The 24,294-nt window shown below is 40.7% G+C and overlaps 1 protein-coding gene across 1 annotated transcript in view; it reads left to right on the top strand.

Moving 5' to 3' along the window:
• The window catches only part of LOC142665223 (coiled-coil domain-containing protein 170-like), a 45,824-nt gene extending 31,277 nt beyond the window's left edge, over nucleotides 1-14,547 (top strand). The window contains exons 9-13 of the mRNA XM_075844837.1: nucleotides 1,757-1,957; nucleotides 6,160-6,333; nucleotides 8,694-8,933; nucleotides 12,098-12,334; nucleotides 12,779-14,547. Coding sequence (XP_075700952.1) covers nucleotides 1,757-1,957; nucleotides 6,160-6,333; nucleotides 8,694-8,933; nucleotides 12,098-12,334; nucleotides 12,779-12,997 — 1,071 coding nt within the window. The 3' untranslated portion in view covers nucleotides 12,998-14,547. The remainder of the gene's footprint in view (nucleotides 1-1,756; nucleotides 1,958-6,159; nucleotides 6,334-8,693; nucleotides 8,934-12,097; nucleotides 12,335-12,778) is intronic.
• Nucleotides 14,548-24,294: the final 9,747 nt, after the last annotated feature.

Here is a 24,294-nt window from a genome sequence, read left to right as displayed (position 1 = left end):
TAATAATATATCACATACTAGAAAACCTAAGGAGAACTGACCGGTGGAAGGTAGACTTCAGCATAAAGGGTCTATCCACCTTCCGATACCTTTATCAGTCTGGACACCTTGCATGTTGATATTCCTTCTTCTTTTTAAAGAACATGTTTCATAGTGTTGGGCAAAGAATGTAATAATTCATTACAAATCCCTGCGCCAGTGGAGCTTGAAGGGGTTGTCTGGTTTAGAAAATCCATTTTCATATACCCTTTTAGGGAATTCTGAGTTAATAGATACTCTGTTCACGATACTCATCTCTTGGCCAAAGTGGAAAGCAACTACAAAGAGCGTCTCTCACTCTGGGAGACCTGTCCTGTCCTACATTACACAGACAACCTATTGATTTGAATGGTTACTATGCAATGCCTAATTTCCCCTGTGGTGGCGCTGCAGATAAATTCTACCCTTTCTGCCAGGTTTCCTCACAGATTGCAGCTGATCACTAGGGATCCCAGCAGGTTGACACTTTGTAATCAGCTTATTGTCAAGAGACACTACCAAAAAAAGTAGGGATTGTTCAATAGCAGAGAACCCCTTTACTAGAAAAACGTTAGAAGAAAGGTTGAACATTATTCTAAATGATCCTCTTATTAATACATTTTAGTTATTCAGCGCTGTACATTTCATGATAGATGGGCGCAAATATAGTTTACAACTAGATACATACAGAAATACAATGCTTGTGGAGAAGAGAGCCCTAGTCAAATGAGCTTACAGTCTAAGGCCGAATTTAGACGAACGTAGAGTACGTTCGTGTGACGGCCGTTAAAACAACGGCCGTCACACAGACGCATTTATTTCAATGGGGCCGTTCACACGGGTTTGTAGGGTTTGTAGGAACATGTCCTATTTTGTTCCATTTTCACGGATCCCTCCACAGACTCAAGTCTATTGGGCTCTGTGAAAACGGATCCCGCACGGGGGCACGTCGGACGTGAAAAACTTCACGTTTTTCACGTCCAAGCTTCCCCAAGTTCATATAAATCTGGCCTTACAGCGAGGTGAAAGTCACTATGGAACCCTGGGGTTTCTTGGGCTCTGGTCAGAGGTTTGCTACTCCCTCCGTCACCTTTTCTTTATCATCTATTGTCTGTAGGTCAGCAATAAGCGTGGGGCAGATAGAAGTTGACAGTTGTGGCAGCATAGTTCATCAATCATAAACATAATTTCCAGGAGTATTAATATATTAGAATCGGTATTGGTTTAGAGTGCACAAGACCTATAGGAGGTGCACGAATAGGATCCCAACCCAATCGTATGTAGAGAAGTATTCGGCACACAGACAAATATGATTCAAAACTTCTTTCGTTTTATTTGTATTGTATTCAAATGCCATGGGCGGAGTGCAACGTTTCGGTCCAATAAGACCTTCGTCAGGCACTGGAACCCTGTTGGCGTGGATGTATCCTGTTGATGAGCACTGCTGTTCGTATCGCGGCTTACCGCTCGTTTTTGGCGGTAAACGAGCGGTAAGCCGCGATACGAACAGCAGTGCTCATCAACAGGATACATCCACGCCAACAGGGTTCCAGTGCCTGACGAAGGTCTTATTGGACCGAAACGTTGCACTCCGCCCATGGCATTTGAATACAATACAAATAAAACGAAAGAAGTTTTGAATCATATTTGTCTGTGTGCCGAATACTTCTCTACAATATATTAGAATCATTTGTGTGTTATATAGCAATAGCTGAAGTGTCATCTTTTATACATGTAGACCTGTGAAGATCTGGAACAGAAGATTGTCAAACTCAATAAACAAATAGAGAAACAACTGGATCTATATCATGATGCAATGGCCAAGTCGTATAAATCAGAAGAACTCCTGCAAGAACAGCAGGACTCCATGAAACATTTGAAGGGCAAACTTGTCTCAGAGGAGATGATCAAAGATGGGTTCAACATGGAGAGGAAAAGGGTATGTGGTAATATTTGCACATGATCTTTAACATTGACTTTTTCCCCTCTTTAGTTACATTAAGGCGTACCTCCAGTTATAATGACATTATACAGAAAAACGATTATAGTGCAGGAGTGTGAACAATAATATTTTTTCTAAATGACTTGGATTACCGTTTCTGCTTCTATAGTCTATAGTCCGTGCTGCTGGCGGATCATAACTCTGCTGTAGGAGACAGAGCGTCCTCACGAATCCAGAACGGCCGTCAGCGCTGTAGGGTCATATTCTATTCTACAGCACTGGTGGCCGTTCTGGATACGCGAGCAGTGGAGACGAGCAGGACACTCTGTCTCCTACTGCAGTTATGAGCCGCTGGCAGTACGGACAGTATAGACAGTCCGTGCTGTAGTTAAAAGCAGAATCACTAATACAAGTCATTTAGCACACTCCTGCACTATAATAGTTTTATATAATGTCAGAATAATTGGAGGTACTCTTTAATTTCTTTCACTCAGGAATAAACCTAGACTGTAGGGCAGTGCAGTGGCGGATCATCATAGGGAAGTTTAGGGCAGCCGCACAAGGCCCGAGGCTCCCGGGTGGCCCACGGCCGCCCAAAGTACATTGCAGCTTTGTCCCATTTTTTGCCACAGACTGTAAGCTGATATGTAAGTATAAAGGGGATGAATTAGTTTAAGGGGTCTCGAGTCTATATTTAGAGGGTCTGTATTTAGGGATCTGCGGTCTGTATTACTTTAGAGGTCTGTATTTAGGGTGTCTGGGGTCTGAATTTAGGGGTCTGGGTTATGTATTAGTTTAGGGAGTCAGGTTTGGGGTCATTATTAGTTTAAGGGGTCAGGTCAGAGGGTCTGTATTTAAGGTCTGGTCCGAGGTCTGTATTTAAGGGTCCAGGGTCTGTATGTGTCTGGTCTGGGAATTGCAATAGTTTAGAAGGTCTGGGGTCTGTATGTGTTCTGGGTCTGGTCTGGGGTCTGAAATTTTAGTCTGAGTTAATGTATGGGCCTGGGGTTTGAATATGCTTAGGAACCTGTTCTGGGGTATAGAACAATTTAGGGGGTATGGCACGGCAGAGCGTCGGTGGAGAAGAGGGGCTCAAGTATGGAGAACAGCCCAGGGCCTATGGTCTACTTAATCCGCCACAACCTGTGGCCCTCCATCTAGTGTGAAATGACAGCTCCCAGCATGCCCTGGTATCCTATAGCTCTCGGAGCATGCTGGGAGTTGTAGTTGACACACAGCTGCAGGGTTGCAGGTTAAACATTTCTAAAGAGTTGAGATTCAGTCACCTGTGGTCAGTGGACCTGGGTGCATTGCAGCCATCATGCTTATTGCACACAAATTTTATGAACATCGAAAAGATGGTAATACCCAGTGAGGAGCTCTCCAGGTGTCAGGTACCCTCGCAACAGCAGGCCTTTAAGCCCTAAGATTCCCTGTGCAACTCGGGAGGTTGCACAGTTTGTAAGTTCTCTAATGGGGTCTGGTTTTACTTTCTCAGAGTTGCAGTAAAAGAATGGCTGCTGCAAGCTTATTGCTCATATTTGCATAGTTATGTCACCAAATGTAAGATTTGATTAGAGAACTGGTAAATACAGGTGTATATATAGTACACGTTTTATACTATTAGTGAATATTAACCCCCTGTTTGCCCTCACTTCACCCAATGATTTATTGCTATCATAAGACATAACAGTTTTCCCATGATTTCTTGCATCAACTTTCTTATGGGATACTACTGAGATTTGAGGGCCTACCAGAGGTCCATCTGATAGTCCAAAGATCATCTACAAACATTGCAGGTGGTTATACCACTGCTCACAACTATATCACCTTTTTTTCCACATTTGGACCCGTACAATCCTTGATCATCGGGTTAGAATACAGTTTGGGTCTATTTTTCCTGGTTGCCAGACCATTTGGAAATTGTAACCATTAAGTGCTAGATTAAAACATTTGTTTATTGCCAAGTTAAAGGGGTTATACGGAAAAAACTGATGGCCTATCCTTAGTATAGGCCATCAATATAAGATCGGTGGGCGTCAGACTCTCAGCACCCTCGCTTATCAGCTGTTTGAAGTGGCCGTGGCGTTCGGTCGAGCGCTGCGGCCTCTTCATTGTTTACATAGTTCTTCTCCTGGTTCATACTTGTACGCGTTGCTACATTTGTAGTGGCTGTGCAAGGTATTGCAGCACTGTCCCGTTCAAGCCGCTGCCCCTTCAAACAGCTGATTGGCGGGGGTGCCGGGAGTCGGACTCCCACCAAACTTATATTGATGGCCTATCCTGTAGGAGAAATTTACAGGGGTGCTACATTGTGACTTTCATTGTAATGTGACTTCCAGCATGCGCACCCACAATATACAAGTCGTTGCGTGAAAGTAAGTTCAATTCCCTATGCAGATGTATCCACAAACAGAATATTCTAGGGAGATCTACTGCGGACATTCACTTTTTAAAAAAAATATATATATATAGAAAGGCCTCCTGTAATCAAGCTGATGCCAGGCTGTACCACTGCTGGAACCCACAGCGATCAGTTGAATATGTGGTGGAACCTGGCAGCCAGTGTTCAATTCCCCTCCAGCGCCACCACAGGGGAAATTAAGCATTGCATGGTGTGCATTGAAATAAATGGGCTGTCCATGTATTGAAAAGGAAGGCTGGGTCCTCCGGAGAGACGCTTCTTGTAGCTGCTCTCCCTCCTGGCTAATTGATGGAGGTTACGAAAGTCCTCTTCCCTATTCATTTATAAAGCCCTTGTAGGGTATTTAAAAATGGGTTTTCGAAACCAGCAACTCCTGAAAGGTTATATGGCTGGAAGATGCGATACTGAAAAGACTCTTCAAACTACACGAGTATGGAAATTGTTAAAACTTTATTTAAACTGGCAATTAAAAAAATACAATTAAAAAGTGGGAGCTATCATGCTGCCAAGGATGCAACCACCTTGATGCCAAACACCAAGTGTTAACTATCTGTACACATTTTACGCACATTTTCACCTCCTTAAAGACGTGAAAAACGTTTTTAATCATATTTCAGAAAATGCACAATTTACTTCTGGGTGAAGTTCTTGCCCTTTCAGTAGAAAATGGTTTAAAAACTATTTTACCAGTCATGGACTGTATCATTTCTCAGGATTAGTTGTCTGGTTGACACCAGCATCAGAAAATCTTCTCAAATGCTGTGGATTTTGAGATGGCATAACACTTAAGAAAATAGGTTTTTAGAAACACCTCTTATGAAAAAGGTTAGATAATAATTATACCAGTCCTCCATGCTTTAAATACATCTGAAATGTGTGTACTGCAGTATCCTGTAATGTGCTGCTCTGCTTGTGTTTTACAATAAAAAACGATATATGTAAGATTTTTTTTCTATTAAATAAACTAAATGTAGTTTGTAACTTTATTTTATAGTATACTTCTAGTATTGTAATTTAGAAATATGTGCTGCAAAGCTACTAAACCTACTACACAGCAGAGGTAGGATATGGATTGGCTGTATAAACAGCACAGCAGGGTATGTGTGTGTTTGCTTTATGGCAGCTGCAATGAAAATTGTCAATAGATTTAATACAGTCAAAGGAAGTGATTGAGTAAAGCCCCTCCTCCAAAGACCAGATGGCGGAAGGGGAGCTGCATACAGAGTCTTATCTGTGTGTATAGTTTTGCAAGCCTGTCTTATCTAGTCCTTCAGTATTACAATAGAGCTGTCACCTGTCATTAAATCCTTACCCTGCCCTCTATTGATAATGAGATGACTCTGCTGACCCTATCCCAGTCTGCACAGCAAAGCAGAAAGTAAGCTGCCGAAAACAGGAAATGTCAGTCTATCATGTGTGCTCCAGTGGTCAGTGTGAAATCAAATTTTATTTTTTTTATACATTTTTTAGTAGTCTGTATATATTTTTCTTGATGTAAACCTTTCATTTCCGACAATGCACTACAGCTAAAACACAGACAGTGAACCAGCATGGAGATGAGAGCTGGAGGTATCCCATCAGAAGTTTGCACAATGTAACTTAAAAGATTTAACAATGTATTTGTAAGTTTATTAACATTATATGATATAAACTGTAAAATGGTGGGCAAAAACTGAGATTTTCATTTGTCTTACATTCAGGCAGATTTCTCCAGGGCTGACCTCAGAAGTACTATTATGTTAACATTTGTATGTTCCCCTTCGCTTTTTCATAGCTCAAGAAGTTCTTACTGCAGCTGGCCGAGAAGATGAAAATAAGCCAAGACATTTCATCTGAGAGCCTTGTATCACAGTACGATATGTTACTGAACAGAGCTGATGAAATCTGTAAGAGGGATAAAGAATTTCTGAGCGAAAATAAAACTCTTATCTACAATCTTCAGAAGAAGGTAATGATGATATTTCTAATGCCGGCCATAGACACAGAGATATTTCCCTTTCTCAACTAATGTTACAATATTCTCTAATGATTACAGCGTTGTCAGACGAAAACTATTACAGATATATAGTTGTTAAAACACTAACATAACTTGCACTGGGAATTATTCGCGGTTACCATTATTACGTATACTGTATTATGGACCCATAGGAACTCTGCATACCGCCATATGGTGCATGATTTTCCAGTTACATTGACGGTTACTTTTATAAATTACAATGCTGTTAACTGCATGTGCCCATCTAATGTACTTCTTAACTTGGGTACATACACTTACATCTTCGCAATCTTTTTCTTAGACTTAAAGGGTTTATCCACTTTCGAGCACAATTTTACACTTCATATATATATATATATATAGATATAATCTGCATGACATTACTTATGTTGTAATAATCGAAAATAATAGTCCTATTCAGTATGCTCAGCCAGACTTATCTTTCTGACCAACCGCTACACCAATGCCTCTACCCAGTGCCAGTCACTACACTGGTTGCCCAGTTACTGTACTTCAGAATACAATTTATACTTCTCACTCTCACCCACAACGCTCTCCACATTGCTGCAGCTCCTACATCTCCTGCCTCATCTTTGTCTTCTACCCTACCCGTGATCTACGTTCTGCTAAGATTAACATCCCCATTAACCAAACTTCTCACTCTCGTCTCATTTTTATCATCCTCTGGAATGCGCTACCCATGACAATCAGATTAGATTCCAACATTCACAGTTTTAAGCGTAGCCTGAAATCATATCTTTTTATCACATTCCCTAATCTGAGTCCTTTCCTTTACTCTCCCCCTATTACATTGGTCAGAATCTGACCCCCTAGTTCAGCAGCATCACCCACACTCCTTGCACCCTTATGGTGACAGGCTTTATGTATACTACCCTATGTTTATAAAAAAGGGCTGAATAGCTCATAGATTTTAATCTCTTGTGAGTAGGACCCTCACTCCTCTTGTTCGAACTGTTAATTAGTTTTGTCACTATGTAATGTCTGATATTGTCTGTACGTATCCCTTCTGAATTATAAAGCACTGTGGAATATGTTGGTGCTATATAAATAAAGATTATTATTATAGTCCAGAGCTGCATTCACAATTCTGCTGGGTTTTATTTGACACAGACCTCAGGCTTTTTGTCAGACACACCGCTAACAACTTAACTTATCTGAGCTTCTATAATGTAGTAGGACAGTTAATTTTTCCTACATCAGATTACTGTACAGTGACTGCTGTAAAGATGCCACTTTCAAGAATGTAATCTGTTCAATGCAAACTCTATGGCTCCCTGCTTAGATGCATTTAGCATGTGTGTACTACGGCTCCACATTTGCTGCTTAATATAGACACTGTTCAGTAGAAGAGACAACAAATGCACATCATTTTAAATACTTATAAATTTCCTTTTTGCGATAATACACAGTTTTCTATACATTTCAAAATGTTACATGCTTACATGCATTTGAAAGGCATTCGTTTCCATTCTGGGGAATATATCCCTCCCCTTTCTCACGCTTGAGTGCTGGTGGACTAACATGCTCAGTCACTCTCCCCACATCCAGTTTTCTGCATAGTGATCCTCTGTTTATAGCAGAGCAGCCAATAGAAATAGCTTTCTGCCCTGCTTGTCAGGGAAGGAGCAGAGCCTCTGCAGTAGCATGGCAGTATATAACTGAGAAGACTCCTACTGCAGGGCAAGAAAGAAGGGACTGTATCGTCAACTGCTAGAGGGGGAAAGAGATTGATTCTGCTCAAAGCCTCTCCCCCTGCAGCACAGATTAGCAGCAGCACCAAGGGGGACACACATTTTAAGAAAAAAAATGATGAAAAGGCTATTTTTTTTATGCTAGTACCACTACAAGTTACTTTGAAACAGCTATTAGCAGCATTTCAGGAATTTTGGTATAAAAATGATTCATGGGTTTACCCCCTTTAAATGCATGAATCACTACTATTGTGTTTCCTACCCCACTACATGTCTTTTATGTTCCTCAGTGTATCCTACATGTAGTTTTGTCAGTGCAATATGCCCAAGCTCCTGTTAGATCACTTGGTGTGTTTCATCTCCAGCCGTATTGTTTGATGTGTCCTACCTACCTATTGTGGTCTACATATAGCTACAGTATATGATTTGGTGCATCCTATCTCTACCTAAGTGTATACCACTTCCAGTTAAGTTACTAATGTTCTACCTCCAGCCATGTCAAGTGGTGAATGTTTGGATGTTCCAAAAACACTTATTCCTTTGTCTTCACTGACCCGTTGACTGCTTCTTTGACTAACCCAAAAAAATACATCTTTGCAGGTGAATTCCCAAAGAGAAAAACTAGAGTTAAAATCTTCACAAATTGAACAACTAGAGAAGAAAATCAAACAGCACGAAAGAGAAAAAGAGCATCAAACCTTCCTGAGTGCCGAAAATTCAGCAACTATGACAGCCCAAAAATTGCAGAAGAAGGTCGAGAGACTCCAGGGACAGCTCAGTGACATGAAAATTGCTAATCAAAACCTGACGGCTCAGCTTGTCGATATGAACGATCTAAAGGTGAATGCGCCACTTTAAAAAGTTTAGTGAAGAATTATGCATTTCTACTTCCTCTAATCTTTAAAGTATTAGTTAGGTATTAAGAAAAAACAAGAAAAGACAATAAACTGAAGTTTGAAGATTTACCTGGTTTTAACTTCATGGCTTATCCATAAAGGACCTCATTTAGGACTATTACTCCTATTAATAGTCACTCCTCATATGTTAACAATTATGATATTTGGTAACTGACCTTGTATTATAGCATGTGAGCACCAAGATGAGCCCCATGGAAAAATATGATCACCCTAAAACCAAGATGTACTGGTAAACGTTCTTGAAAATCAGTGGCCATCAGTTTCCGTCCTTTGGTCTTCTGATTGTATAAGCATGTTGCATTGTACCAGCACAAACCCTCTTGCTTGACCTGGTGGGTAAAATGGATGTATCTTCATTTTGTTTGGCAATATATTGGTCAGAATGGAGAGTAATTTTAATTATTTTTAGATTATCTCAAAGTCATCACCGGCCCACCTACTTACTACTTTCACCACATCTCTGTTTTTGCCTTCTCCCTCATTCACCAACCAATTTGAAAATCTTTAGCTATTAATGATATAGAGAATTTTTTGTGCCAGCTTTAACGCTTGTAGTTGCTAAATGATTTTTTTCCTATCCAGCTTTGTATGAGGAAAAGTTATAAAACAAGTTCCCTTGTTCATTCCAGTGGATATGTTGCTCGTTACTGCATATAACATTAACAAAAACATCTAAATGCAAAGGAAACTTGTTGATACAGTCAGTTTAGCAATGGCAACCATTCTTTATGAGTGGTTAAAAGATAAAGTCCAATCTGCATTTGTGTTGAGACTGGGACGTTGTGAAGTCTCTTGCCGACAACCCCCAACTGGGCACTGTTGGATTTTTATCTGTTTCCCAAGCTGAACCTTTCAAGGTTTATATTTCAAGTTTTCTGATGACATCAGAAAAGTAGTCCAAAAATAGGCACATGAGCAGGACAAATCTTTTTACCAGCAGGGATTTGATTCCTTCATCTACCGCTTAGACAAGTGCCTCAACAGAGTAGCATATGTTGAAAAATAGACTAGATTTGTCCTTACATCAACTGAGTATGCAATACAATATAACTTGATTAATACAAAAAAAAATCAGAAGGCCTTACTAGCTTGTATATACTTTACTAGTTTTTATACCCGGCGTTGCACGGGAGGTTGACTTACGGTATAGAGGGCGTCCGTCAGAGCGCCATGCGCATACGTCAGACACCGGCACCATGTTGCATGATGCGGGACTCCGCGCACGCCCAGTGCAGCACGAGAACACCCCCCGCCCGTGCACAACGCGCACGCGTCAGGGCCGACACACATCGCGGCCCTCCGTGCATGCCCAATGTGACGGCCGGGGGCAGGACCAAGCGCCACACCTCCCGTATCCAGTGCGCATGCGCCGGGCCGACACCAGGAGAAACACGGCGTGGCTCCCTGCACATGCGCATTACGACGGGTGCCAGATGGCTCAAGTCCAATAACAGAGGAACGATGCAGCTTCAGGGAAAGTGAATGTGTGTAGTGGTGTATGCGATAACCGCAATGTGTGCCCCGCTTATAATAATAATAAATGGTACATAAGAAGTGTGTGTTATTAGAGGTTGGAGATGATAGAAAGAATCCATAACCATCAATATTATGTAGGCATAAAGACAACTTCCCCCTTGGCACATCCTGTTAGTATGATCCATTTTAAACCAATGAAAAATCGGGCTTCAAACAAACTTTCGAAAATATATATAAGATTCTTTCCAAGCATTCTAGTGTTAATGTCTAGGATTTGTATGCCACCTCACTGACATACCTACTTTAAAGGCAAAGTAAGCCACAACAGGCAATGTAGTCGAAACCTTGTTTTACCTTCGTCAAGCGATGATTCCAGATTCTAAAATTGGCTCTTGGTTCAGAAGAGCCATGCAAGGTTAGATCGGACAATTAGAGTACCATAGGCTGCTCTGGTGGGCCAAGGCTCATATTCAATTGTAAGCTCGAAAGATCAAGCAGTAGACTACGGCTAGTGGACTTGACTTTAAATACAATTCATTCACAAATATCAAATTATTAAACCTTATTGATTATATGTCCTGTTTGTGTAATGATATGCAATGAAAAGTGGATATGCACATATTCTATATAGATGGAGGGTTGAGCATTCCCTCTGGTGGACCAAGGAACCCCCGTTTCAACACTGAAGTCCTACCTAACTTAGAGGCAAAGTAAGCCCCCCAAAAAAAGACAAGATATGTCAATTCACCGTCTTCCTAAAAATATGCATTATTGCTGGTCTCAGAAGACACAGGGGGATTTATAGTTTGCAGACCCACGATGCAGTTTTTGGATAGTGGCTGGAGGATACTTGGTGTGGTCGTATGGGAGACAAGAGCTTGCGGCCTAGGGCATGCACCAAAAGTGAAGCCTATTTTCTTTTATTATAGGGCCCTTCCACCATAGGGAATAGACTCTAATAACCTTCAACCTCAAACTATTGAGATATTTCTTAAGACCTAAATTCCAAAGTGTTAAGTGTTAAAGATATTCTAAGAAAATAATAATTGCTTGCATAATACACATGCACACAGATAAAATAAACCATATATATTACCATCATAATTTACAGAGGAACTGTAATTTCGTAAACATTTTGGCATGTCATACTAAAATTTCGAAAGTTTTGATTGGTTGGGTTCTGGGTCCCAACCGATCCCTGAATCACAGGAGTGCTCAACCCTAGCGTAGTGCCCTTTCAGCTGTAATGAGATAACTTTGGCCCACCTCGGCTATACTCGGAGAGGCAAGATTAGCTGAAAACAGCTCAGAAGTCTATGAGCCCGTCTTCAGTTTACTCCGTCTTTCCGAAAAGGGCCAGACGGCACTCGGCTGATCGCTTCTTCTCCTTCGTTTCATCGATCAGACCCGGACCACCACCCAGACCACCACCGATCAAAACTTCTGACAAGCCACTATGACATGTCAAAAGATTTATGAAATGCCAGTCACTCTTTTGAAAATAATATGTCATTTTAATTAATATTTAATTATACATAATCTCCCCGAGTAAACCTAGTCATGAAGAGCTTTGCTTATTTCAGTCGGTAACTCGCTCTCTTTTCTGTTTAGGAGAAAGTCAACCAACAGAACAAAACCGTAGAACTTCTCAGTAAGTCTTTAGAAAAGCTTGAGAAAATTAAAGATAAAGCTGCTAAAAAGGTAGTGAGCTTGAAAACAGAGCTGGACTACACCGAACACGAGTCTGTGGGGGAGAAAGTGAGGTGTCAACAGATGGTGGAAGTAGTCACTAATGAGCTGCACACCGCCAAGAGAGCCCTCGAGGAGGTAGCAAGGAGAGAAAAACAGGTACACTTCGTATATTAAAGTGAATCATTAGTATCTTTTTAGCAACTCTTAAAAACGCTCATTAAATAGTTTTTGGGGGGGGGGGGAGTTGTAACTTGCAGGCACTTGAGAACTTTAAGAGACTTTATACAATACCTGGGAATAAAGAAGGTTTTTGTCCCGTAGATCTTGTGATATCTCTTTTTTGGAAGAAGGGGCTTTGCATTTGTCTTTTTTTTTTTTTACTATTTTTTTTACAATTAGGAGGTGTTTTAGGCAGGTAGATTGAATAACTGTGAAGAGTTTTTTTTAGAAAAGGTTTAATTATAAAGGTGGTAAATGTAAGGGGGATGATTTTCCCTTCCTCGAATATGATTTGCTAAGAATCTATACAAAGACATCCCGGCTGGCACATGCCAGGAAAGTACTGCATTAAGATGCATTTATCTCTGTTCTATTCTTCAGCTTATCGACTTCAGAGGGACCGTTACCAGAATGATGGGATTTAATATTAACACCCTGGCCGTTCCAGATTATGAAATCTTCGACCAACTTAAGCGGGTTTTACGGACACATGGACCTATTGATAACACCAAAACGGATAGATCTAAGTTGTCTTATGGGTTTCGGACAGGGAATGGTGAACCAGAATACACAGTGCAGCACATGAACCCTAAATACTAACATGATGGGTCAAGAAAAGTATCAGTATTGAGTGGCATGCATAAGCAGGCACATATATCAGTACTGTAAGTTTAGAGTCTTTTAAAACTGTTTATTTCCTTGGTGGTCTGAGCATTATCGAATTCAATGTATAAACTATATGCAGCAAGCTTCAAAGCTCCCCCTAGTGGAGCCTGGAGGCAGCCAGAATTTTGTCTTTTGACTCTATGTATATGCAAAGGATGCAAAGCTTTGTATCATAAAAACAGCGCCCCGACCGCTATAAGAATATAATAAGAAATTTATCAGCACAGAATTTTAGATCTAGTTAGATTTATAAAAATAATATGGCATTCAAAAGTGGACATTCACTTCCAATTACGGAATGCGTAATTACAGATAAAATTGCGGACCCATTCATTTCTTTTGGCCACGAACACCTTTCCGTATTTTTTTAGATGTGTGTCTGGGCCGAAGAAATGATCCGCAAAATATAGACCGTGTCCTATTCTTGTCCGCAATTGCGGCACGGACTCCCCCATAGAAGTCAATGGTCGCTTCTGAAATTGCTGACGACTATGAATGTGTATCCATATCCGTCGGATCTGTATTTGTGGACGGTAAATCCCTTACGGTCGTGTGCATGAGGCATGAGGCATAATTTTTTTTCATTTTTAAAAATGTCAAAGGAGCGGTAACATTTTTGTTTTGGTAGTTTAGTTGAACCATTAATCCATACATGTTATTCAATCTGTTTCTATATATTATTATTAATGTGGCATGCCACTTAATAAGTTGCAGACCATCTATAGAAATGTGTTGTCTGCATTTTTGATTGGTCATATTTCGAATATGGAGATTTTCTTACATTTTCCTATTACTGTATACATAATGAGATAACCAACAAGCTCATATAGGTGTGATGATCAGTGTCTTTTGTCCAGATTGTGTGTGTGTATATATATTTATGTGTGTGTGTGTTCATGTAGAGCGTAAATTGAAGCTTCTGAACGCCAATGCAACATCTTTAACTGGGCCCCCACCCACCATGTGTCATTTATCATACTGGTACCAATGCAAACAAAGTTTTACAGCACCAGAAAAGATATGGATAAATGGGAGTGCAGAGCCCAGCAGGACTGGATCCAACCGTCCGACACAATGACAACAACAAGGAGATTCAGGCAGCACATCCAATAAAAGCTTACTCCCCTGTTAATATGTCTGAAAGTCTACCTCCGTCTTCAACTATCCTCCGACATGACATCTGAAGGAGCTACCCTAAGGCTGGACAGAAACCGTTGTCTGCCACACGAATGATTGGCATTCAGGTTATCTTCCTGGTCCCCATGTCTATTTGGCTTGGTCAAACAGACATGTTATTTAGATAAGCAATCACCAGACACTTCTGATGCCGCTTATCTGGGGGAAACAAGTGATTGGACAGGTAAAAATCTAACAGAAATATATATGGTTTATATACAGTACGTACAGTAAAATTCCTTTAATCCAGCCTATAATGACTAATAACACAAAACAATAGCTTGTACTCAGTCTAGGCCATCAATAGCTGATGGGTCGGGGTCTGACTCCCGGGACCCCCGCCGATCAGCTGTTTTGAAGGGGCTGCAGCACGGATGTAGCAGCAATTCACAGGTACTGCAGCCTTTTCTCTTAGGGTATGTTGACACACACTAATTACGGACGTAATTCGGGCGTTTTTGCCCCGAATTACGTCCGAAAAATGCGCCTCAATAGCGTTGACAAACATCTGCCCATTGAAAGCAATGGGCTGACGTTTTTCTGTTCACACGAGGCGTATATTTACGCGCCGCTGTCAAAAGACGGCGCGTAAATAGACGCCCACGTCAAAGAAGTGACCTGTCACTTCTTGGGGCGTAATTGGAGCCGTTATTCATTGACTCCAATGAAAAGCAGCGCCAATTACGTCCGTAATGGACGCGGCGTTCAAGTGCCTGCACATGCCATTACGGCTGAAATTACGGGGATGTTTCCTCCTGAAAACATCCCCGTAATTTCAGCCGTTACGGACGCCCTCGTGTGAACATACCCTTATTCACTTCAATGGGAGAAGGAGGCTGCAATACTGTGAATAACCGCTACATCCGTGTCGACGATTCACAGTGAGCAAGTAGAAATGAAGGAGAAGCAGCGCTCGTGCAATCGCTGCGGCCCCTTCAAAACAGCTGATCGGCGGGGGTCCTGGGAGTCGGCCCCCGACCCATTCGCTATTGATGGCCTATCCTGAGGATAGGCCATCAACTGGATAAAAATATGTAAATTTATTATTAAAAAAGGGAGGTTTGCAATAATCATAGAATTTGTTAATTGGCTATGAAGCAGAGCTAAGACACAAGATTCTTCATGAACCCTGGTCCAGCATTTACAATTCTTCAAAATACCTGCAGACTGTAAACACTACACTGTCAATATATCAATGATTTATAAAAGTATGAGAAATCGAACTTTGTAACTTAATTATTTTTTTTAATTTTTGCAATAATAATTTATAATATTTTACAAGTACAACTGTTGCTTCTGGATAAATCAATGGTTTAATAAAACACTTATGTACAAGAATCTTATATGAATGAATTGTTATTCTACCTGCCCAAATTCAATATTCCCATGGTGTCCTTGTATCAAACCACCGGATCCTCTGCTTTGAATTCCTCTATAAGCTTTGAGTAAGATTTCTATAAAACTTTCTTCCAGGAACAGCACCACACTTGGCTGTGTGTGGAATTGCAGCTCATCCCCCATTGAAGTTAATGCATCTGAGCTGCAATACTGGATACAGGCTATGGACAAGAGTGGCGCTGTTCCTGGAGGAAAGCAGCCATTTCTTTCTAATCTCACACAACCTGTTTTATTGGAACATTTGTTAACACAATTTTAGATTTTGTGCATTTTTTATTACTATTAATATAAGGATTGTAAAAATTGTCCTTTCGATAGCCGTCTTAAAGGGGTCTTTCACTAATAAGAAATGCCTCTAAATAGTTATAGTGCTCACACTTTATCGTAAACATGTTGTCAAAATGTTTTTGTTGAGAATAGTCCTGGGAGACAATGGTTCATAAGGGAGCGGAAACTTCTCGTGACTATGAGGATGCTTGCACTGGTTTCTAGGTAAGCAGCTTTCTACTCACTATCATGTTATTATAGTTTTATTAATTTAATGTATGAGGATGTTCAGTAGGTGAAGAAAAATGTTTAATATTTCCTGTAAATGTTGTAGCTATTTGTTTTTTTATTTTTACACAACTTCCCTGTGGGCGGCCATATTGGAGACACACACTTCCTGTATTGTCTGAACAGACAGTGCAGCAGGGAGTGTGTGCTTTATGGCAAGTTGCAATAAATGTGAGTTAATGGGCAGAAAGTGTCAATAGAATATTATAGTCCCCAGAGAGATGGTGTACAGCCCATCCACCAGAGAGCAATGAGTGGCAGGGGAGCTGTATACAGAGCCTTATCTGTATTCATAGTGTTACTATCCTACCTTATCTAGACCTCCTAATGATTTTTAAAATATATATTTTTTATTATGGAAGTCGATGGCAGACATATCCAAACATAAGGGTGTATGGTTGCACAGTACACGTCTGGACATGGGGTGAACCTAGCCCAACGTACATCATAGTCGTCCCATTTTTGTCAAATAAGCACAAGCTATGCTATTCAAGAAAGTCTATTTGTATATTTCTTACTACTTCTGTCTTAAAACAATATCAAGAAATATAAAAAATGTAAACATTTTTATTTAATCAATTATTTATTATGGATATTTATGGAATATAGGATATAGCACATTAAAGGACCGATCCGTACCCGCAACATAGTAAAAAAAAATCAGTTTTCCATTGTGGTTATTCATTAGGATTTACTTCAGACTCCAACAAATAGTTTATATGGCCTCTGTTTGTAAAGCAGCATCTGAATATGTCGGGTTGTTGCCTAGCAGCAGGCGCAACAGGAGCGGTTAACAAAACCTAATCACCTTCATTCCAGCGTTGCCACCTGCCAGTCTTCAGAAGTGCTGCGGGCGCATAGTTATATTATGATCAATTAGTACGTTTCTCAGAGAGGAAAATGGCTGCTGGTACCCAGAGTCAAGGTAAGCCACGAAATCCTGCAATTTTTTTTTTTTTCTTTTGTGTATTTTATTTTGTTTTTTTAACTTATGGTGATTTTATAGTTTATGAATTTTACGTGCGGATTCTGCAACGAAAATCTGCAACAAATTACAGTACAATACACGTGGATGAAGTTTTTGAAACTCCATTCACATGTTGCGGAAAAAAATCAGGGCACTTTTTCAAATCTGCACTTTGTCAATTTTGTCATGGAAATGCCATACATTTCATGGATTTTATTCTTTGCACAGCAAGGTGGTGAAATCAATAGCAAATCTGCGGTGGAAAAGTTTGCTACATCTGGATCTAGGGGAGTCAAAGTGACAGGTACAAAAACAAACACTATAAGGCCTAATTCACACGAGCATGTTCGGTCTGTGATATACGGTCTGTGTGTCAGCCGCATTTCCCGGACTAAACACACTGCAGGGAGCTGGGCTCCTAGCATCATACTTATGTACGACGCTAGGAGTCCCTGCCTCGCTGCAGGACAACTGTCCCGTACTGTAATCATGTGTTCAGTACGGGACAGTAGTTTCACGGAGAGGCAGAGACTCCTAGCGTCGTACATAACTATGATGCTAGGAGCCCGGCTCCCTGCAGTGTGTTTAGTCCGGGAAATGCAGCCGACACACAGACCGTATATCACAGACCGAACACGCTCATGTGAATTAGGCCTAAGGCTAAAAACTTGAATGACCAATATAATATCTATATATGAAAAAAATCTAGAAAAAAAACAAAACATTAAAATGGGCAACTTATTGGTATTGTGTTGGGCATTATATCACTTTTCTTTCATTGGCTTCCAAATGTGTTTCCTGTTGTATTGCTCTTCGGTATTTTTCAAAATTCTAAATAAAAACCAAAAACATTGAATTGGGCTGGAGGGGCGATTTTGGCAACAATCACCAACTATTATTTTTCCAGGTACCAGGACAGAAATTTCTCTGAAACGTTGAGAACCTAGTTCGTCACATTATACTGGCTGATTTAATATGGTCATAGTAAAGTTCTAGGATTGAAAAAAAAAACTTGCTAGATATTTTTTTTCAAAAAGTTGTTAGCAGTGATTTGCTGGTGCCGTAATTTACTATCTAATTTGCTAAATTGATCGCCTCTGACAAGAAAATGTTCTAACTATAATAGTGATATTTTATTCTGACCAAAAAATTATTAGGCAAAAATATCACAAAATCGTATCACAAAAATGTGAAAAAAAGATGGCAGCGCACAAAAGATCCTCAATTACTCCGGATGATATTCAATTTGAGAGAAAATGTAGTATCCTGTAAGTTAGAGGGTTCATTTCTCCCCTGAATAAGTAACGGCTGAGGGTCATTTTCTTGTAAAATGAGCAAATTTATATGAACATCCTTACAATGGCGTTATGCATTTGGCCTCTTGAATTCTCATTGTAAAACCCATTTGCACATATTTCATTGATTTGCAAAAGGCCAACCTCTTCTTGGGGCCTTCATGTTTAGTTTACAAACTCTTGTATGTGTATCTAATGTTGTTTCTTTTCAAGTCGAGTTCCATATCATACCTCATTTACATCCTAAAAACCCCAAAAATTAAACTTACATTTGCATATGCCACACACAGAACTTTTTTTTTTAAGTTGAGATTACACATGTCAGATCTTGCAATTTATTGGTACTGATTATTATTGGACCTGCATAACCCCTTAAAGGGAACCTGTCACCAGCATTTTAGCTATAAAGCCAGCAATACCTGGTGAAAGTGGGTGAAAAATCATTGTCATCTAAGCTATAAATATGTTCTAAGTAAGCTCTGTAGCTTTAGTATTCCATTTTTCAGTGGTCCCACGCCGTATGCAAATGAGCAGAAAAGAGTCAAATCTTCATCTGAAAAGAGTCAGATTTTCATTCCTCCAGCATTTCAGAGTGGACTCCACCTCCTTCTTTTTGATTGGCAGCTCCTTAGCCAGTCAGGGCCAGAGAGGTGGCAATGGTGGGCGGGGTTAAGAAGCTGCTTCCCAGAGGGAAAAATAATTACCATAAAAGGCAGGAAGAGTTTAAACGATGATATTTACAGACAGAGGAGGACTTCAGGAAAGAAGAGAACAGGAATGAACTCTGGACAGCTGCGGCCATTGAGGGGTCAGGTGAGTTTAACAGGTAAGATGTTGATGACAGGATCCCTTTAATGACCAGGCCAATTTCCGGTTATTGATTTTCATCTCCTCCCGGCCTTCGAAAAAGCCCTAACTTTTTTATTTCTCGGCTGCCATATGAGGACTTCCTTTTTGTGGGACGAGTTGTAGTTTTTCATGGCTCCAATTAATGGACCATATAATGTACTGGGAAACTAGAAATAAAATTGTTTGTGGGGTGAAATGGGCAAAAAAATGCAATTCTGCCTTTTGGGTTTTGTTTTTACATCGTTCATCGAGCGTTAAAACAACATGTCAACTTTACTATCCGGGTTGATATGTTTGCGGCGATATGAAATTTATATGTTTTTTTTTCATATGTTACCACATTTACAAAGAAAAAACGTTGTTAAAAGAAATATGTTTTTTGTCGTCACATTCTGAGAGCTATAAAAATGTTTATTTTTTTCTCGATCGAACGGTATTTGGGCTTATTTTTTGCGGGCGAGCTGTAGTTTTTATTGGTACTATTTTGGGGTACATGCGACTTCATCACTTTTTATTGTTGGAGGGGACCTCCCCCCTAACGCCTTAGATGCCGCGGTCGCTATTGACCATGGCATCTAAGGTTAAACGGCCAGAATCAAAGTGATCTTTGATTTTGGCCGTTGCAGTGAGGTTTCGGCTGTTACATACAGCCGACACCCGCTCAATATGGAGCGTTCTCAGCCCATGAGCGCGCTCTATACTTTCCCTTAACACTTGTCATGTACATGTGCGTGACATTGCATTAAGGTGATAATAATGTTCTAGATCCAATCACTGTTATCGCTACTATAGTATTATGTAATTGGAGGAGGCCATCCAGTATGGGAAATAGCAAGTTTTATTTAGCTACAGTATAAGTTTAAAAAAACGGCCGCGAAAAAGAAGTGCATGTCACTTCTTCAGCCGTTTTTGGAGCCGTTTTTCATAGACTCTATAGAAAAACAGCTCCAAAAACGGCCGTAAAAAAACACCCTGAAAAACGCGAGTTGCTAAAAAAAGTCTGAAAATCAGGGGCTGTTTTCCCTTGAAAACAGATCCGTATTTTCAGACGTTTTTGGTTAAGCGTGTGAACATACCCTCATAGGAACAATTTTTCCTGTTTCTACCTTTGGCCTCATTTTGCATTTATTTTTTAAGCCAAAACCAGCAATTTACTCCACCAAACTTCAGTTTAAGACTGGCGTAGGAAATGGCCCCATGCACACGACTGTGCCCATAATCACGATCCGTGATTACGGGCACGGACTGCCGCAGAAAGCCGTCCACATTTGCGGGCCGTGCTCCTATTATAAAGTATGGGAGCACGGTCCGTAAAATAAAAAAATAGGACATGTCGGAAGCTTTCTATAGCCCGGACACCTTACCATAAATATATGGGAAGGTGTTCGTCAGCCATAGAAATAAATGGGTCTGTAATTACAGACGAAATCTACGGTCGTGTGCATGGGGCCTTAGTAAATCTTCCCCATGTGTCTAATAAAAGGCAAGAGTTAACATTGGAAACCAGTTCACTCAGGGGAGATCAATTTATCCCAAGCACTTTGCTTCCTCCCACATGCTTCCTCCCTGGATTGAGGAAAGTATTTAATAACTGTCCAAGTCGGAAGAGAATGAAGTCATAATGTACGATGGAGAAGCCATATAGGTATGCGTCATGTCAGTTCATGAAGGTTGTTTGGTAAGAGGTGGATCATTCATACAGCAGTCAGTCATTCAGCAGATACACAATAGAGAACTAAGCAGTGCATAGTCCATACTGATGTATAAACACACTATACGGCCAAAAGTATGTGGACACCCCACAGGGCTGCGGAGTGTTGAAGCCAGTGACGCGTAAAATTCAACCCTCCTCTGTTGTATGACTCACTACGAGTTCCAAGCTGCCACTGGAAGAGACATCAGCGCTAGAACTGTTCGCCCGGATCTTCATAAAATGTATTTACGTATACCTTCCAACTTTCAAGTAACATAAAGAGGGAAAACCGCTGCGGCGCGTGTAGCTGCAATTTTTTTTCTTTTAAGCCACGCCTCTAATCCCACCCAATCCCCGCCCATACACACCTGGTTCAGCCCACACAGTATCATGCTCCTATAGTGGCTCCCACACAGTATAATTCCTCCTAGCTGCCACCATACAGTATAATGCCCCCATAGATGCACCCATACAGTATAAAGCCAACACAGATGTCCCCATACAGTATAATGCCCACACAGATTCTCCCATGCAGTACAATGGAGCAGAGATTGTGAGCCAATGTACTGCATGGGAGAATGCAGTATATACATCGCATACTGCTATACATGGCAATGTATAGCAGTATGCGATGCATAAATAAAAGTATACCCAGTATTTTGCCCAATATTGTTTTAATTTGCACATAAAGGCTATGTACACCCTCGCAATAATTTTATTTATTGCTCCAATGGCTAAAAAAAATGAATAAAACTTTGCAAATAATCTCGGTTAAAAATATCCAACCGTTTTGTGTATACAGCTATGCATATTTATGCGTCTCCATGGTTACAAACGACAAACAAACCCTGTGTGGTCTGATCCTCCAGTTATACTCCCATTTGTCCACTACTTCTACTGTTAACCTACTAAATGTAAGAAGTGGGGGAGTGATGGTAGGCAGTATGACTGCAGGATCAGACTACACACAGGGATTGTTAGTAGTCTGTCACCATGGAGACACATCGGTCTACATAGGAGCAGAATAAACATAACGATAGAAGATTTTTAATTGATAGTATTTTTAAAATCTCTTCACGTTTCTTATTTCAGATGAATTGGAGCAATAAAATTAGGCTATATGCAGACGGTGCGATCAATTAACGTTTTATTCCGCTAAAATGCTTCAAAATTCTGTTTCTTGCTATATCTATGTAGACCCGCTGAATTTTCACGGCAGCCTTGATAAAAAAATATCGACTTGACCGCACAAGGCTCCACCGCGAGATATCTCGGCCATCATCGCACAAGCACGTTTTACTATAGTGCGGGATTTTGTCTCTAAATCGGGATGCATGACATCGCATGTGTAAAACAGGGTTCGAATTTTTTAAATATCTGAAATTACAAGTGACCCCTCCTCTAAAATGTGATGTCGCATAAGATCGCATCACAATAAAAAGGGACAAATCAATGTGTCGCCGTGGAGCCCTGGCCTAAAACATATCTTTTGCCATTGTGTGGAAGGGGGATATACAATGCGGCGATAACTTATGTGTATTTTTAGATTTATGTTACCGACGAGTATTTTGGCAGGGAAAGGGTTATTTCCCCACATTGATTCCTCAGTCCAGGTTTGTGAATAGACACAGGTGCTAGACAATGAGATGTGTCCACAGGATGAGTCCCCCAGCTCTGCGGTTACTGCCACGCTCCTTGCCAGCGGGACGATACAAGTCAGAATGCTGCAATTATCATACTCTGGACCTGTGGAACTACAAGTGCCATAATGCTGACGTCGCTGTGAATGTGGGACGGGCTGAAGTTCTTGGAGAACCAAACAATCACAATGCTGTGAGTAGGATGATTGTTTTGAATTCTGTTGCAGGTGGAAATATTGTCGCTTGTCTTGCGTGTTTGTGAAATATTTCATTTTTTTGTCATTAGAAAGGGACGTATTCGCTCAGAATGTAATATTTTTGTTAAAGTGATGCGCCATTTTAATTAGGCTGAGTTATAATCTTAATAAATAGATAAACCCCCTAGGTCTTCAGTATCTTGTAAGATGAAAACGCACACATTGATCGAACATTTGCACCGTTTTATAAGACCGCCAATAACACCTGAGAAACTTTTGACTATTCGGGTAGATTTATCAATGTATTCAGGACGTTTTTCTGGGGTGAGCCCCCTGATAAACATGGAGTATAAGATAAACATTGTATTTATGAAGCCTCTCCGCCACTTGTAAATCTATGCGTTGTTTTTTTTTTTACTGCATCATTACTGCTAAGGCTGGATTCACACGAGCATATTCGGTCAGTAATGGACGGAACATATTTCGGCCGCAAGTCCCGGACCGAACACAGTGCAGGGAGCCGGGCTCCTAGCATCATAGTTATGTACGACGCTAGGAGTCCCTGCCTTGCTGCAGGACAACTGTCCCGTACTGTAATCATGTTTTCAGTACGGGACAGTAGTTCCACGGAGAGGCAGGGACTCCTAGCGTCGTACATAACTATGATGCTAGGAGCCCGGCTCCCTGCAGTGTGTTTGGTCCGGGACTTGCGGCCGAAATACGTTCCGTCCATTACGGACGTAAGATGGTCGTGTGAATTCAGCCTAAATGTGAATGTATCTTTAGGCCTCGTGTACAGAGCCGTATTGTGGCTTTCTATAACTTCCAAATTGTATGGAGCCATAATACAGCGTCTATACAAGTACTAAGGGCCTTACTGTACCGCCGTATACCTCTAATTTCACACAAAGGGGTTTTTATGTCAGATTCGTACATATCCAACAGGAAAGAAAAAACGTGCCATGTTCAGTCATATACCGTATGTATTTTTTTTCCTGGAAGCATAGGGTGTTGTTCACACGTGCAGGTTTTGATGCATTTTTTTGCCTTGGTTTTATCGCGTTTTTTTTTTTTTAAATGACAGCCTGCATTTTCCTGTAATTTTTACCAGAAAACAAAACACACAAAAAATGTGACATCTGCACATGTAAATGTACCCTTATGTCTATGGAGGTTACCAGACCCTTTGCTAACACCTGGTGTTGTGGGGGGTTGGAAATTGACTGCATCGTTCTACTGTTTCATCCAAGGGGGGAGTCTGCCAGACGCTTATCTCCCCTGTTTCTGTGGAACAACATATAAGGCCTCATTCAGACAAGTGTATCGTACCTGTACCGTATTCCAGATGTAACACCTGGATCCTCACTTTTTTTGTTTACTGAACTTACAACAGCCTTAAAGGGGTTGTCCAGGTACAGAGCGGTTTTTTTCGAAGACCTATCCACGGGATAGGTCATCAGT

Source organism: Rhinoderma darwinii, chromosome 12 (genome assembly GCF_050947455.1).
Source record: "Rhinoderma darwinii isolate aRhiDar2 chromosome 12, aRhiDar2.hap1, whole genome shotgun sequence".
In the NCBI taxonomy this organism is placed as follows: Eukaryota; Metazoa; Chordata; class Amphibia; order Anura; family Rhinodermatidae; genus Rhinoderma; species Rhinoderma darwinii.
The sequence above is the reverse complement of the archived record's forward strand: the minus strand, read 5'-3'. Positions and strand labels throughout refer to the sequence as shown.